The sequence below is a fragment of the Apostichopus japonicus genome, chromosome 2 (assembly GCF_037975245.1).
Source record: "Apostichopus japonicus isolate 1M-3 chromosome 2, ASM3797524v1, whole genome shotgun sequence".
In the NCBI taxonomy this organism is placed as follows: Eukaryota; Metazoa; Echinodermata; class Holothuroidea; order Aspidochirotida; family Stichopodidae; genus Apostichopus; species Apostichopus japonicus.
Genome location: NC_092562.1, coordinates 14,543,199 through 14,560,456, shown reverse-complemented (window position 1 = coordinate 14,560,456; position 17,258 = coordinate 14,543,199). Strand labels below are relative to the sequence as shown.

At 37.7% G+C, this 17,258-nt stretch overlaps 2 protein-coding genes across 5 annotated transcripts; both read right to left on the bottom strand.

Annotated features, from left to right (window-relative positions):
• Positions 1-3,387: 3,387 nt before the first annotated feature.
• LOC139979287 (E3 ubiquitin-protein ligase TRIM56-like) lies at positions 3,388-7,341 on the bottom strand. 2 transcript variants are annotated; one of them, XM_071990029.1, is made up of 2 exons: positions 7,118-7,341; positions 3,388-5,649 (listed from the first exon to the last, which is right to left on the bottom strand). In XM_071990029.1, exon 2 carries the CDS (start codon positions 5,591-5,593, stop codon positions 4,358-4,360), a length of 1,236 nt encoding a protein of 411 aa, XP_071846130.1. In that variant the 5' UTR covers positions 5,594-5,649; positions 7,118-7,341; the 3' UTR covers positions 3,388-4,357. The 2 variants fall into 2 exon arrangements, with proteins under 2 accessions (XP_071846130.1, XP_071846131.1); XM_071990030.1 differs by lacking the exon at positions 7,118-7,341 and adding an exon at positions 7,047-7,067.
• Positions 7,342-12,689: 5,348 nt separating this feature from the next.
• LOC139979251 (uncharacterized) lies at positions 12,690-16,819 on the bottom strand. Of its 3 annotated transcripts, none has more exons than XM_071990026.1 (2): positions 16,538-16,819; positions 12,690-15,024 (listed from the first exon to the last, which is right to left on the bottom strand). In XM_071990026.1, exon 2 carries the CDS (start codon positions 14,966-14,968, stop codon positions 13,241-13,243), a length of 1,728 nt encoding a protein of 575 aa, XP_071846127.1. In that variant the 5' UTR covers positions 14,969-15,024; positions 16,538-16,819; the 3' UTR covers positions 12,690-13,240. The 3 variants fall into 3 exon arrangements, with proteins under 3 accessions (XP_071846127.1, XP_071846128.1, XP_071846129.1); XM_071990027.1 differs by having other exon boundaries at positions 16,581-16,819; XM_071990028.1 differs by lacking the exon at positions 16,538-16,819 and adding an exon at positions 16,173-16,486.
• Between the last annotated feature and the right edge of the window lie 439 nt (positions 16,820-17,258).

Genomic DNA, 17,258 nt, shown 5'->3' with positions numbered 1-17,258 from the left:
CTTTGTGTGTAATTAAACTGGCTTGGCTTTCCTACCCGAATGAATGAGTGAGATGACGGAGAGGTAGGGCCAGGGCGGGAGGGAGGAGGAGTATAATCCTACCCAACTGATTTCATGAGAATACCGATCAAGTTTTTTTAAGACCAATTATTTTTACAAAATGATTTTGATTCAAACCTTGCATGACTTTATCTCAAGCTCGTATATAGAGTGTTCAATTAAGCCAGTTTATACTCTGTGATGTTTATACTCAATCAACGTTAATAGAACTACAGGGAGGAGCTATATGCGTGTTTGAACATGGAGGCGGTGAGGCTATCATGGTGGCCGTAACTATGTGATGGTGATTGGTGACCGTGTGTCGTGGTAGAGATTGAGCCAAAATAAGGGTCGTTTGGTAGAAATTTTGAGGTTGGATGTTGTTCTTAATCTATTAATCCTTAGTAATGCTTTCGATTCGTTTTTCTATGCATCGTGCGAGCATTGGTTTTGTACGTGATCATACTTACCAACTCATTCCTATTGGCTTAATGGTGATAAATACATATAATGATTGAAGATACCCTTACTAGAACCAAAAATCCCTAGATTAACTTAGATAGCCCAAACTTAAGTAGCCTATAACTGTAACATAGACTTTCCATACACAGACACACCCCAAGAAAAAAAAAGTCACCTTATGAAAAAAGTAAACAAACCTAGACGCATATTGAATGTCTTGATAAAAAAGTGTTCTTGAGGAAGCATTTATAGGGGGAAATGACCTAAGGTTTAGCAAAAAACAATATTACCCTTACAATAGAACTGGAGATAAAGAGTACTTATGTAGCCTATATACAGTGAATTAAATATGGAATTTACTGACACGTACAATGAATGATGGATTCCAGTCCAGTTAAAGAATCAGAAGATTCAATCAACACCAGGTTTAGGAATAAGAATCGCACACATCTTAAGATCTCTAAAGCAGAAACAGAATTTTTGAGATAATCACGAGACCCTGACTATTTGACAACCATTTCAAATAGTTGTTGTATCCACCGTGGCATGTACTTACCTACATTAATTTCGGCCATCACCGCCACCAAGAGATATATGCATATATAGGCAACCATTCAGCTTTCACAAACATTAGCAGATGTTATAACCCACGTGAAACCACGTTCACCTATTAAGAACACTCAATTAAGTTAGATGTAAATAAGTTAGCTGCATTGAAGATTTGAGTTGTGGGAGATGGAATAAACATCAAATCAAGACAATTACCAAATTGAACAAAATTAACAGAGGGACAACACATCAGATGAAGCATATAGTAACTGCATGAGCGGCCACAGGAAGACTCGGTTCTCAATTTTCGAAAGGTATCGTGCCTGTTCATCAGTGGGAGGTCCTTACAACCTATCTGTGTGTGTTTGTGAAAGTGTGAAAAGTGCGTATGTATAAATAAATAAATGTATGTTTACTTAGATGTTGTATGTGAAATGATGTGAAGTATATATATATATATATATATATATATATATATATATATATATATATATATATATATGCATACTACAGTGCAGAATCGAGTATGAGTATATTGATTCACTACACATCTGGCTGCTTGTGCTTGAAGCAAATAACATCAACCTAATAACATAGTTCATCCCAGGCGTAATGATTAACACAGACCGAAGGTCCTCAAACTAAAAAATTGCCGTGGGTCGCAAGATCTATCAAAAATTTCGAAACATTTTTTTAGTTTTCGGAGCTTGCCGACCGAGATCGATTGACATTTGTTTTTAAACTATCAAGGCTGAAATTCAATAAGCTATATATGCTTTTATGCATTCTGATTACGATTCTGAGGGGTTGGAGTCTGTTGGTCGTACGTGGCTCAGTCCTAATGGATACGGCACGAACCGGCGAGTCAGTATGGATAAGACTATTTTGCATATAATTACCAGGAATTATATAAGGGTTCTTATTTCCAGCAACTGCTATAAAGCCAAATCCGGGAGAGCTGACGTCACTTGTGGCTAGACAAAAGCTTCAAATAATTCATATAGGGAACAATGCCTGATTCATTGAGTAAATATATTTTAATTATCTGCAGTAATGAAAGACATATCTAGCTTCTTAATCTGAAGCAGTCGTGTTTATTCCACAAGAACTAATTCACAAGGTCTAATTCTTTTCCGGCTGAATGTAACATATTTTTTAAAATCCACCGACTGAAAAATTTCCCCGTGATTGAACACATCCATCCCCCTCCCAACTGAAGCATATTCCCCCGATCATTGACTTGCATTCGCCACTGGCACCCAGATATTTCGGGGAGTTTGCAAGTTTACTTCAAAATTTCTTACTCGTAACAATCCGTCAGATAAACTTGCTTTTTGGATATCAAACAAATCAGTAGCATTATAGTCTACTTACGATTCGCGTGTTATATTTATATTTATTATTTGACCTGACAACAGCCTTACAACGATCTCCACTCGACAATGGCAAAGAAAATGTCTAGAAAATGTGTTAGGCTGTAGTAAAAGTATTTATTTAAAACGAATGAACATACTGATATATTAACGTAACTTAATCCCTATATATAGGAAGACAGTCTTTGTAATGGATATATTAAGATATGGAGATAAACTCCTTAGGAACTAGTTATTTGCCAATTATAAATGCAGATAACAATAACTCTTAGAAATTAGGATTGTAATATTTTCCTATGTGTGTAAAACTCCAGCCAAACAAAATACAACGATAACAACCGAATCTGTGTATCCCAACTCATGGGCGCAGATCCTGGTGGGGACAGCGGGACGCGTCCCCACCAACTTTTTCAGTGGTGGGGACATTATATACCGTGTCCCTACCAATTTTTCTAGACCAAACGCTGCATTTTAAATTCACCTGTATGGAACTTTGGCGCAGTTTAATCAAGCATTGTGCAAATGACATACAGAAGTTCTCATTTTATTATACTTATCCACAGTTGTTAAATATTGGATGGAAATCGCATTTGCGGTAGTCTATAATTGTTTTCTGTGAGAGGACCCAACCCCATCGCATATACAACAGTCTACTTGGATTATTTGTCCCCTGATTTTTTTTTCTGCAGACGCCAATGTTTTTCCCCAAACTAAATTTCTAAGCCATGAGATCTAATATTTAAAGAGGATTGGGAGCATCATTTGGGCCTGGGAAGTGTTATTTCCAGCGATCCGGGAGGTATATTTGCCCCCCAAAAATTTCTACTCTATACGCGCGAACCCATGGTCGCGCTCCGCTTAGATAGTATCAGAGAACAGACACGCATCCCCACCATTATCCAAGACTGATCTGCGCCCATGTCGTAACTCGCGAAACCACTTTGTTTCAATATGTAATTTCTATAAAGCGCTATGCAGGTACTAGTCCGTATATATACATCTTCCCCGTCGTTAAGGTAGCTATCATGAGCTTCTCCTCACCATCTACTACGGATGTGGTAATGCACCGTGCGTCGTCATCAACTGACATTGATGATAGTAATTGCCGACCATCTCGACTGTATTGTGTTAGCACAGTGTTCAATGGATAACTACCAGCCCATAAGATGTAGACGAACCCTCCGATACCTATGCACACACTGACAGGTTTTAAGTCAGCTCCGGTTAGATTTGGTTTGGTGAACTTATACAGCACCTTACTCACTGATGTCACCATGGTAACTGCATATGAGGTCCTACCCACATAGTCGCAGATCAAAAGATTACCGTCGTGGACAGTGATATCATATGATCCCTTGATTACCTCAGGTAGTAATATGGTGTGACTGTAACTCAGCTGATAATCAAAGACATACACTTCTCTTCTGTTAGTACCAACAATGATTTCATTCTTGGCGAGATTCGTGGTTACAGAAAACACAAACCTACCCTCTGGCCACGTCGTGACCATATCACTGATGTTCTTCTTTTGATAAGAAGAGTCAGCAATATTATAAATACTGATTTCATCTGGTATGCAAACTGTAATGACATTGAACCCCGGCAAATTACAACAGTAACGAAATGCCTGAATCTCAAATCTCTTATTTCTATTTAAAACATTCTGATTTAATATTTCTCCTTTCATGTTAGTGACAGTGATGTGTGATACCTCTCCTGATACAACACCAGTCATAACGATATTACCATCACTACTACTTGTCATACCGCTGATCAAATAACCTTTAGCTTTGATTCCCGCAACATCAACAACATACTGTGCACTTTCTGTAATGACAACTTTATCATATATAACTTTTGTTATATCACTGATGACAAAATCAGATAAAGATTCTAACTCTGGATATTCTTGTTTCATTTCTTCGAGCATAGGTTCACTGGCTGCAAGATCTTATGTCGGGGACACACTGTGCGTCTGTCCAATCGTCATTACATGCAAGAATGGAAGAAGACGTTGCTGATAAGTTTTCGAACCGTTTAATAAGTTGCTTACATTTATTTAGTATTTCTTCACATTCGTTTTTGTTTTGACTTGTAAGAAGATCTTTAGCTGTTGTCAAGGTCTTGAAATTACTATCTAACTCCCCGAGTTTTTTAAAGAATTCACCCTCCGTTTCCTTACAATTGTCCTTAAATTCTTCCAATTCCTGGTCATATTTGACATCGGTGCTTTTCATATTTTCTTGATGTTTCGTGATCAATCGGTTCATTTCCTCTTCATGTTTAACTGTCATTTCACGTTTTTCACATCCTCTTCTATTTTCTATGTCAGCAGCTCCTTTTTCACGTTCATCGTAACATTCGGCAAGTTTTTCCTTTATTTTCTTTGCCTGTTCCTCGTATTGAATTGTCAACAACTTTGTCTTCTTTGTAACATTTTCATTCAATTTTACTAGCGTCATTTGAACCTTCTCGGGTAACGCGTATAGTTTAGTCTTGTGCTTGCTTAGTTCAGCGAGGTTCCGATTAAGTAATGTCCTTTCTTTCTGGGCTAGGTCATTCACATCTATGAGGTCGTGACCTTTGTGCTTACCGTGAGTGCAAACTAAGCAAACCGGTTCATTTTGGCATGTACCACAGCACAATTTGGCTGGTTCTTTGATATGAAAATGGCACCTGGGATCTTCCGTCATTGCAGCTATTTCCTCCATTGTTAGGTTCTTAGCTGCCATATTTTCCAATTTCAAAGTGCTTGGTTGGTGATCAGTAAACATTTTATTACTGATATGAACCTTGTAACATTCGTCGCATAGAAAATCTCTACATTTAAAACAGTAAGCGGAACATACCACATCCTTTGAACAGCTCACACACTGCTTGAAATCTTTCTTTTCGAATGATTTACGCAATTCTATGAACTCGAGCACACTCTTCATATGAAAATCAGTCTTAAAGCCGTCCAATCCATCCTTTGGTATACAACATCGCTGTTTACAAAGTGGACATTCAATTGTCCCATCATGGCTGGCTTGAACAACTTTCCTCAAGCAATCGTTACAGTATCGATGAAGACATGGTAACAGTTTCGGCTCATTAAATTGATCCAAACAAACAGAGCACATGAAGAAGTTTTCTGTCAGGTCTTCTATGAAAGGGTTCCAGGTTGCCATGTTGATAATGATCGTTAACTCTCACTTGAAAAAACTGTACTCAGTTACGTCACAATCTGTGAAAGAGTTTAGGAAAAGAAAGGAAGGGTTTAACGAATTATTATTTATCCCTGTACTCTATAAAATATGAGTGGAAATACGAACAAACATGCATAACCCGTTCAAAATGGTCCGAACACAGAAGTCCTAAAACATTTCTGGCCAGTGTTTAACTCGTCCTTCCGAGCTCCAAACTTTTGGAGAAGGTTGTTAATGCACGACTTGAGCGACACTATAGCATATCAACGTCCTTCACGAACAGTGTGGACTTCAGGATGTTGCATTGAAGTAGTTTGAGTCAATATCTGTCCAACCGATTTCAAACAGTTTGCAGTAATATCGAGCTTTCGGAACCAGTACCCCTAGAGTTTGGCGTTCCACATGGATCCGTGCTTTGGCTCAAGTTATTCACTATGTACACAATCGTACATAATCACAACTTGAATTACCATTTCTACTGATACGGATGACACAAATATACCTTCATTGAAGCCTGTTAGTTAATATCTCTACTAGTAGATGTGTTTTGGAGAATATTGAATATTGCTTTGTTGCTATCAAATAGTAGATGACAAGCAATACACGTAAACTGTATTGGTGCCAAGATTGAAGAAATCATAATCTGAAAATCTCAAATAAGACTGTACTATTGCTTATAGTTACACCCACATGCAAAGAATGCAGTTCATCCGAGTGTTTTTGAAGGTTATTTATTGTGTTTCAATGGTTTTAAGACTTTCACCCCATTGACCCCAAATGTTCTTGACTTCCACAAGAAAACAATAGGATTCTTCTACTGGAGAGGTGCATCCACGTACCTAATTAAAGTTCACCCACCATACAGTTTTTGTGTTTTCGTATTTGCAAGTTGCTACACACATACTCACCATCATCATCATCATCATCGCAAAGATCATTCCTTTCGCCTTCGCGGCAAGGAATGAAAAAATGAATGACAACAAATCAATCAGTAGATTATTGAATAAAAGCAATGCATACGTTTTCATTTTGCTATATACACTGAGTTTTCAGAGTAACAAGTAACTATATACAATAAAACATAACTATCTTAACTAGTAGTGTCGAATTATACAGACATACATATACATAGCATCAGAAATAAACCAACTCATTGTGCTATCCTCGTTGCGTAACTGTATTGTCCTCTGCATGTTCGATGTTACATGAGTAATCCAATTAATGCAACTAATGTGAGCAACAAGATCAAAACTAATCCATCATTCTTCGCATAATACTTGAATGTCATTTAAAGGATGACAACTGTATAAAATGTCCAATCTAAATGGCCCTCCATGATTTCCATAATTTAAAACCTCTCCCCTATCATAACTACATGACATCAAATGCCTAACATGATTTTGAGCAATATGACTTTGATACTGGGGCAATCTACCTCAGCAGCTCTATATAGATAATATATAGAACGATGATGTTCTTTTCCTCGTGATCTCTAAAAACACCAACCTTCTTTATAATCTTCTGATCAGCTGATGCCGTTTTTCCTCAACGTATGACTGGATATATAGTCTATTATATGAGTGAATAGACATATAGTCTCAGAAAGTGGCAAATTACTAATGTAATTTTCCCAGATGTTCGAGAAATTAAGCACATATAAACCCGCTGTTGGTTCCTTCGTTCTATGGTACGTTTCGTATTCATAAACTCGTTTGCCACGCAATGTACGTCTGTGGATATAGACTTTGGTCGTGCTAATATTTGGGCAATAGATATACCCTATGAACGTTCAAAGGTGTACCGTACATCTATACTAAAAATAAACAAAAACCAGTTTATTATTGACTTACACACTACCACACGATGTTATAGACCACATTACTTTCATGATTTAGTGTGTCAGTCAATAAGAAATTTGTGTTTGCTTAGTTTTAATATAGACGTATGGAATACCTTTGAACGTTCAAAGGGTATATCTATTGCCCAAATATAGCTATAGTTTGGATAGAAGTTCTCACTATAGCCAAACGCTACCCGTTACAGGATAACTGAAAAGTTGCCAATTAATGGCACCATCAATTTGCCGTATTGTGCATATTTTTTGCTATGAGAGCCTATAGTTTTCTTCACTTGTGAACAAACCTCTTTACTCAGTAAATAATACAATTTTCGCACACTGCTCCTGGCAGGCCTAAAGTGGTCTAAAGTTGCCTCAATTGACCCAATTTTTACACCAGATATATTTCCATTCATGCTCTTTAACATGTACGCCACGACAACTAGATCCTGATTGATAACATATCAAAAAGATGAGGCTCCTGCTGCTTTTTGGCACCTTTCCTGAGCCTATCATTTTGGTGCTCCTAAACTAGACGTCTGAAAATGGACCGATCAATTTCTAATGTTGTTCTTTATTCGGGAATCGTGGGGATTTAACAAGGGGTAAACGTGAAGGATAAAAGTGCAAATTGGTTAAAGACCTTGGAAGAGTTTTATAGGAACCTAAAGAGGTATAATATCACCTCATGACAATACAGCAGAAGATATAATGTTTCCATACAGAATAAAACTGCCCTATACAAATTTAAATATTTGTGTTGATTAAACTGTCTTCTTTGCAAATTTTACCGAAAAATTAAAAGTTGTGTGCATTCATGAAACCATCAATTTTCAGAATAATGACAGTGTAGATAGCCTAAAGAACTTGTTTTCGTCACTTGTAAACAAACCTCTTTACTCAGTAGTAAAACAAATTCGTACGCTGCTCCCGGAGGCCTAATGTGGCCAAACTGTCTCAATTTACCCATTTGTTTTGCACCACGTGTACTTCCATTCATGCACTCCAACATCCAATCCACAAAAACAAACCCATCCCATTGATAACATATACTTCCCTAAACTGTGTTTATATGTGCTTTGTGTGTAACTAAACTGGTTTGGCTTTCCTACCCGAATGAATGAGTGAGATGACGGAGAGGTAGGGCCAGGGCGGGAGGGAGGAAGAGTATAATCCTACCCAACTGATTTCATGAGAATACCGATCAAGTTTTTTTAAGACCAATTATTTTTACAAAATGATTTTGATTCAAACCTTGCATGACTTTATCTCTGGCTCGTATATAGAGTGTTCAATTAAGCCAGTATATACTCTGTAAAGTTTATACCCAATCAACGTTAATAGAATTACAGGGAGGAGCTATATGCGTGTTTGAACATGGAGGCGGTGAGGCTATCATGGTGGCTGTAACGGTGTGATGGTGATTGGTGACCGTGTGTCGTGGTAGAGATTGAGCCAAAATAACGGTCGTTTGGTAGAAATTTTGAGGCTGGATGTTGTTCTTAATCCATTAATCCTTAGTAATGCTTTCGATTCGTTTTTCTATGCATCGTGCGAGAATTGGTTGTGTACGTGATTATACTTACCAACTCATTCCTATTGGCCTAATGGTGATAAATACATATAATGATTGAAGATACCCTTACTAGAAACAAAAATCCCTAGATTAACTTAGATAGCCCAAACTTAAGTAGCCTATAACTGTAGCATAGACTTTCCATACACAGACACACCCCAAGAAAAAAAAGTCACCTTATGAAAAAAGTAAACAAACCTAGACGCACATTGAATGTCTTGATAAAAAAAGTGTTCTTGAGGAAGCATTTATAGGGGGAAATGACCTAAGGTTTAGCAAAAAACAATATTACCCTTACAATAGAACTGGAGATAAAGAGTACTTATGTAGCCTATATACAGTGAATTAAATATGGAATTTACTGACACGTACAATGAATGATGGATTCCAGTCCAGTTAAAGAATCAGAAGATTCAATCAACACCAGGTTTAGGAATAAGAATGACACACACCTTAAGATCTTGAAAGCAGAAACAGAATTTCTGAAATAATCACGAGACCCTGACTATTTGACAACCATTTCAAATAGTTGTTGTATCCACCGTGGCATGAACTTACCTACCTTAATTTCGGCCATCACCGCCACCAAGAGATATATGCATATATAGGCAACCATTCAGCTTTCACAAACATTAGCAGATGTTATAACCCACGTGAAACCACGTTCACCTATCAAGAACACTCAATTAAGTTAGATGTAAATAAGTAAGCTGCATTGAAGATTTGAGTTGTGGGAGATGGAATAAACACCAAATCAAGACAATTACCAAATTGAACAAAATTAACAGAGGGACAACACATCAGATGAAGCATATAGTAACTGCATGAGCGGCCACAGGAAGACTCGGTTCTCAATTTTCGAAAGGTATCGAGCCTGTTCATCAGTGGGAGGTCCTTACAACCTATCTGTGTGTGTTTGTGAAAGTGTGAAAAGTGCGTATGTATAAATAAATAAATGTTTGTTTAGTTAGATGTTGTATGTGAAATGATGTGAAGTATATGTATGTATATATATATATATATATATATATATATATATATATATATATATATATATATATATATATGTATATGTATATATATATATATATATATATATATATATATATATATATATATATATATATATATATATATATATATATATTTATTATATGTATTCTACAGTGCAGAATCGAGTATGAGTATATTGATTCACACATCTGGCTGCTTTGTGCTTGAAGCAAATAACATCAACTTAATAACATAGTTCATCCCAGGCGTAATGATTAACACAGACCGAAGGTCCTCAAACTAAAAAATTGCCGTGGGTCGCAAGATCTATCAAAAATTTCGAAACATTTTTCTACAGTTTTCGGAGCTTGCCGACGGAGATCGATTGACATTTGTTATATATTGTAACGACACGTCAAAGCTCATTGTTTGTCGTTAGCGTTAACAAGTATTTTCTCCAATCAAATGTTTTAACTTGGGTTGATTCTTCACATTATTAGACGCTTTACGGGAATTGTTTGTTAGATAAAATCTTATAAGGGGTGTCACTTGCTTGATTTATGAACAACTGTTAAGGAGGAACTCTCTCTTGTTGACTGATTTTGGAGGTCACTGAGTAGGACGTCTAGTTTACGTTCCGGGGCCAAAAATGTTAGGTCTGGGTAAATCTTAACCAGCACGCATGTCGTATTTAATTGTGTTCTATGGTTGATGGTTGTTGATGGTTGTAGACTGGGCATGGTTTATGTTTCTAATAGGGTTAAGTGTAAGTTTACACATTGTAGGTATAGGAAGTAGTTTCTGTTTAAAGGCAACTGCGGGCTCGGACGATGGGCGGTTCCCGGCTCGGAATAGGAGTGGTAGAACGATTCTGACCATGAGTTAGGAGACGAACGAGTCATCTATTGGCAAAAACAGTGTTGGACCAGCCCAGGAAGTCGGATCGGACGACGAGTAAAATAACCTAGAAGACCAGGTTCAACACTTCGGTTCATCTGCGCCGCCGATCACCAATCCGCGCCGCAGTTCACCAATCCGCCGACTGCGCCACAGTTCACCAATCCGCCGACTGCGCCGCGGTTCACCAATCCGCCAACTGCGCCGCCGATCACCAATCCGCGCCGCAGTTCACCAATCCGCCAACTGCGCCGTTGCTCACCATTCCGCCGACTGCGCCGCAGTTCACCATTCCGCCAACTGCGCCGCAGTTCATCAATCCGCCGACTGCGCCGCTGTTCACCATTCCGCCAACTGCGCCGCAGTTCATCAATCCGCCAACTGCGCCGCCGTTCACCATAACCCAATCTTCAGCGCCGAAGTCTATCGTTCTGCCCTCCGTGTCGAGACCCGCCATTAGTAATGTACTGTGTTGTATTTAACTTCATCGACTTCTGAGCATGTGTTAAAACTTGGTTTCGTATTTAATAATTGCCTCTGTAATGCACGACCACTGTGCACCATCTTGACATGTATATAGATCGTAAATAAACGGGTAAACTTTAATATCTCCTGTCGACAGCCTCATTCCTGTGTTCCCGCATTTCCACTCTTCCTTGCGCTCACCACCGAGGACGGCGCGTTACAATATCAAGGCTGAAATTCAATAAGCTACATATGCTTTTATGCATTCTGATTATCGATTCTGAGGGGTTGAAGTCTGTTGGTCGTACGTGGCTCAGTCCTAATGGATACGGCACGAGTCGTGGACCTAAACAGTTTGCTGAACTGGCGAGTCAGTCTGGATAAGACTAGTTTGCATATAATTACCAGGAATTATATAAGGGTACTTATTTCCAGCAACTGCTATAAAGCCAAATTCGGGAGAGCTGACGTCACCTGCAGTGGCTAGACGAAAGCTTTAAATAATTCATATCACGAACAATGCCTAATTTCATTGAGTAAATATATTTTAATTATCTGCAGTAATGAAAGACATATCTAGCTTCTTAATCTGAAGCAGTCATGTTTATTCCACAAGAACTAATTCACAAGGTCTAATTCTTTTCCGGCTGAATGTAACATATTTTTTAAAATCCACCGACTGAACCATTTCCCCGTGATTGAAAACACCCATCCCCCTCCCCACTGAATCATATTCCCCCGATCATTGACTTGCATTCGCCACTGGCACCCAGATATTTCGGGAAGTTTGCAAGTTTACTTCAAAATTTCTAACTCGTAACAATCCGTCAGATAAACTTGTTTTTCGGATATCAAACAAATCAGTAGCATTATAGTCTACTCACGATTCGCGTGTTATATTTATTATTTGACCTGACAACAGCCTTACAACAATCTCAACTCGACAATGGCAAAAGAAAATGTGTTAGGCTGTGGTAAAAGCATTTATTCGTAACGAATGAACATACTGATATTAACGTAAAGTAATCCAATATATATAGAAAGCCAGTCTTTGTAATGGATATATTAAGATACGGAGATAAACTCCTTATGGAACTAGTTATTTGCCAATTATATATGCAGCTAACAATAACTCTTAGAAATTAGGATTGTAATATTTTCCTATTTGTGTAAAACTCCAGTCAAACAAATACAACGATAACAACCGAATCTGTGTATCGTAACTCATGGGAACAGATCCTGGTGGGGACAGCGGGACGCGTCCCCATCAACTTTTTCAGTGGTGGGGACATTATATACCGTGTCCCTACCAATTTGTCTTGACCAAACGCTGCATTTCAAATTCACCTGTATTAAACTTTGGCGCAGTTTGATCAAGCATTGAGCAAATGACAAGCAGCAGTTCTCATTTTATTATACTTATCCACAGTTGTTAAATATAGGACGGAAATCGCATTTGCGGCAGTCTATAATTGTTTTCTGTGAGAGGACCCCAAACCCATCGCATATACAACAGTCTACTTGGATTATTTGTCCCCTGATTTTTTTTTCTGCAGACGCCCATGTATTTCCCCAAACTAAATTTCTAAGCCATGTGATCTAAAATTTTAAGAGGTTTGGGAGCATCATTTGGGTCTGGGAAGTGTTATTTACAGCGATCTGGGAGGTATATTTGCCCCCCAAAACTTCTACCCTATACGCGCGAACCGATGGTCGTGCTCCACTTAGATAGTATCAGAGAACAGAAACGCGTCCCCACCATTATTTGTTTCAATATGTAATTTCTATAAAGCGCTTTACAAGTACTAGTCCGTATATATAAACCTTCCCCGACATAAAGGTAGCTACCATGAGCTTCTCCTCACCATCTACTACGGATGTGGTAATGCAAAATGCGGGGTCTTCCACTGACATCTGGCCACGTCTTAACCATATCACCGATGTTCTTCTTTTGGTAAGAAGAGTCAGAAATATTATAAATTCCGATTTCATTACATTTGCAAACTGTAATGACATTGAACCCCGGCAAATTACAACAGTAACGAAATGCCATAACCCCAAATCTCTTATTTCTTTTTAAAACATTCTGATTTAATATTTCTCCTTTCATGTTAATGACAGTGATGTGTGATTCCGCTCCTGATACATAACCAGTCAAAACAATATTACCATCGCTACTACTTGTCATACCGTTGATCCTATAACCTTTAGCTTTGATTCCTGCAACATCAACAACAGACTCTGCGCTTTCTGTAATGACAACGTTATCATATATAACTTTTGTTATATCACTGATGACAAAATCAGATAAAGATTCTAACTCTGGATATTCTTGTTTCATTTCTTCGATCATAGGTTCACTGGCTGCTCTTATGTCGGGGACACACTGTGCGTCTGTCCAATCGTCATTACATGCAAGAATGGAAGAAGACGTTGCTGATAAGTTTTCGAACCGTTTAATAAGTTGCTGACATTTATTTAGTATTTCTTCACATTCGTTTTTGTTTTGACTTGTAAGAAGATCTTTAGCTGTTGTCAAGGTCTTGAAATTACTATCTAACTCCCCGAGTATTTTAAAAAATTCACCCTCCGTTTCCTTACAATTGTCCTTAAATTCTTCCAATTCCTGGTCATATTTTACATCGTTTTTTTTCATATTTTCTTCATGTTTCATGATCAATCGGTTCATTTCCACTTCATGTTTAACTGTCATTTCACGTTTTTCACATCCTCTTCTATTTTCAATGTCAGCAGCTCCTTTTTCACGTTCAACGTTACATTCGGCAAGTTTATCCTTTATTTTCTTTGCCTGTTCCTCGTATTGAATTGTCAACAACTTTGTCTTTTTTGAAACATTTTCATTCAATTTTACTAGCGTCATTTGAACCTTCTCGGGTAACGCGTATAGTTTAGTTTTGTGCTTGCTTAGTTCCGCGAGGTTCTGATTCAGTAATGTCCTTTCTTTCTGGGCTAGGTCATTCACATCTATGAGATCATGACCTTTGTGTTTACCGTGAGTGCAGACTAAACAAACTGGTTCATTTTGGCATGTACCACAGCACAATTTGGCTGGTTCTTTTTTATGAAAATGGCACCTGGAATCTTCCGTCATTGCAGCTATTTCCTCCATGGTTAGGTTCTTAGCTGCCATATTTTCCAATTTCAGAGTGCTTGGTTGGTGATAAGTAAACATTTTATTACTGATATGAACCTTGTAACATTCGTCGCATAGAAAATCTCTACATTTAAAACAGTAAGCGGAACATACCACATCCTTTGAACAGCTCACACACTGCTTCAAATCTTTCTTTTCGAATGATTTACGCAATTCTATGAACTCGAGCACACTCTTCATATGAAAATCAGTCTTAAAGCCGTCCAATCCATCCTTTGGTATACAACATCGCTGTTTACAAAGTGGACATTCAATTGTCCCATCATGGCTGGCTTGAACAACTTTCCTCAAGCAATCGTTACAGTATCGATGAAGACATGGTAACAGTTTCGGCTCATTAAATTGATCCAAACAAACAGAACACTTGAAGAAGTTTTCTGTCAGGTCTTCTATGAAAGGGTTCCAGGTTGCCATGTTGATAATGATCGTTAACCCTCACTTGAAAAAACTGTACTCAGTTACGTCACAATCTGTGAAAGAGTGCAGGAAAAGAAAGGAAGGGTTTAACGAATTATTATTTATCCCTGTATTCCATAAAATATGAGTGGAAATACGAACATACATGCATAACCCGTTCAAAATGGTCCGAACACAGAAGTGCTAAAACATTTCTGGCCAGTGTTTAACTCGTCCTTCAGCTCCAAACTTTTGGAGAAGGTTGTTAATGCACGACTTGAGCGACACTAGCATACCAATGTCCTTCACGAACAGTTTGGACTTCAGGATGTTGTGTTGAAGTAGTTTGAGTCAATATCTGTCCAACCGATTTCAAACAGTTTGCAGTAATATCGAGCTTTCGGAACCAGTACCCCTAGAGTTTGGCGTGCCACATGGATCCGTGCTTTGGCTCAAGTTATTCACTATGTACACAATCGTACATAGTCACAATTACTTGAATTACCATTTCTACTGATACGGATGACACACAAATATACCTTCATTGAAGCCTGTTAATTAAAATCTCTACTAGTAGATGTGTTTTGGAGAATATTGAATATTGCTTTGTTGCTATCAAATAGTAGATGACAAGCAATACACTTAAACTGTACTGGTGACAAGATTGAAGTAATCATAATCATAATCTGAAAAAATTTCCCGATGTATTGTTGAGGAGTTGCGATTAAATCCGTATCAGACAGTCAATAGTTGACCTCTGGTAATCGCAAATAAGACTGTACTACTTGCTTATAGTTACACCCACATGCTAAGAATGCAGTTCATCCGAATGCTTTTGAAGGTTATTGTGTTTCGATGGTTTTAAGACTTTCACCCCATTGACCCCAAATGTTCTTGACCTCCACAGAAAACAATAGGACTTTTCTACTGAAGAGGTGCATCCACGTACCTAATTAAAGTTCACCCACCATACAGTTATTGAATTATCGTTTTGCAAGCCAAATTGCTACACACACACACACCATCATCATCGCAAAGATCATTCCTTTCGCCTTCGATAAGGAATGTAAATATGAATGAGAACAAATCAATCAGTAGATTATTGAATAAAAGAAATGCATACGTTTTCTTTTTGCTATATACACTGAGTTTTCAGAGTAACATTAACCATACAATAAAACGTAACTATCTTAACTAGTAGTATCGAATTATATATAGATACATGCATCAGAAATAAACCAACTCATTGTGCTATCCTCGTTGCGTAACTGTGTATAGTCCTCTGCATGTTCGATGTTACATGAGTAATCCAATCAATGCAACTAATGTGAGCAATAAGATCAAAACTAATCCATCATTCTTCGCATAATACTTGAATGTCATTCAAAGGAAGACAACTGTGCAAAATGTCCAATCTAAATGGCACTATATGATTTCTATTTATTAAAACCTCTCCCCTATCATAACTAAGTGACACCATGAGGCCTAACATGATTTTGAGCAATATGACTTTGATACTGGGGCAGTCTACCTCAGCAGCTCTATATAGATAATATATAGAACGGCTGATTCAACAACTAATCGTACCAATTATGATGTTCTTTTCCTCGTGATCTCTAAAAACACCAACCTTCTTTATAATCTTCTGATCAGCTGATGCCGTTTTTCCTCAACGTATAACTGGATATATAATCTATTATATATGAGTGAATAGATATATAGTGTCAGAAAGTGACAAATTACTAAAGTAATTTTCCCAGATGTTCGAGAAATTAAGCACATGTAAACCCGCTGTTGGTTCCTTCGTTCTATGGTACGTTTCGTATTCATAAATTAGTTTGTCACACAATGTACGTCTGTGGATATAGGCTTTGGTTGTGCTAATATTTGGGAAATATATATACCGTATAAACGTTCAAAGGTGTACAATACATCTATATTAAAATAAACAAAAACAAGTTTTATTATTGACTTACACACTAAAACATGAAGTTATAGACCACATTACTTTCATGATTTAGTGCGTTAGTCAATAAGAAACTTGTGTTTGCTTAGTTTTAATATAGACGAATGGAATACCTTTGAACGTTCAAAGGGTATATCTATTGCCCAAATATGGCCATAGTTTGGATAGAAGTTCTCACTAGCCAAACGCTACCCATTACAGGATAACTGACAAGTTGCCAATTAATGGCACCATCAATTTGCCGTATTGTGCATATTTTTTTTGCTATGAGAGCCTGTAGTTTTCTTCACTTGTGAACAAACCTCTTTACTCATAGAATACAATTTTCGCACACTGCTCCTG

Bases quoted from the DNA above. Each gene is read 5' to 3' on its own strand.
- LOC139979287 (XM_071990029.1), bottom strand. From the start codon at position 5,593: ATGGCAACCTGGAACCCTTTCATAGAAGACCTGACAGAAAACTTCTTC.
- LOC139979251 (XM_071990026.1), bottom strand. From the start codon at position 14,968: ATGGCAACCTGGAACCCTTTCATAGAAGACCTGACAGAAAACTTCTTC.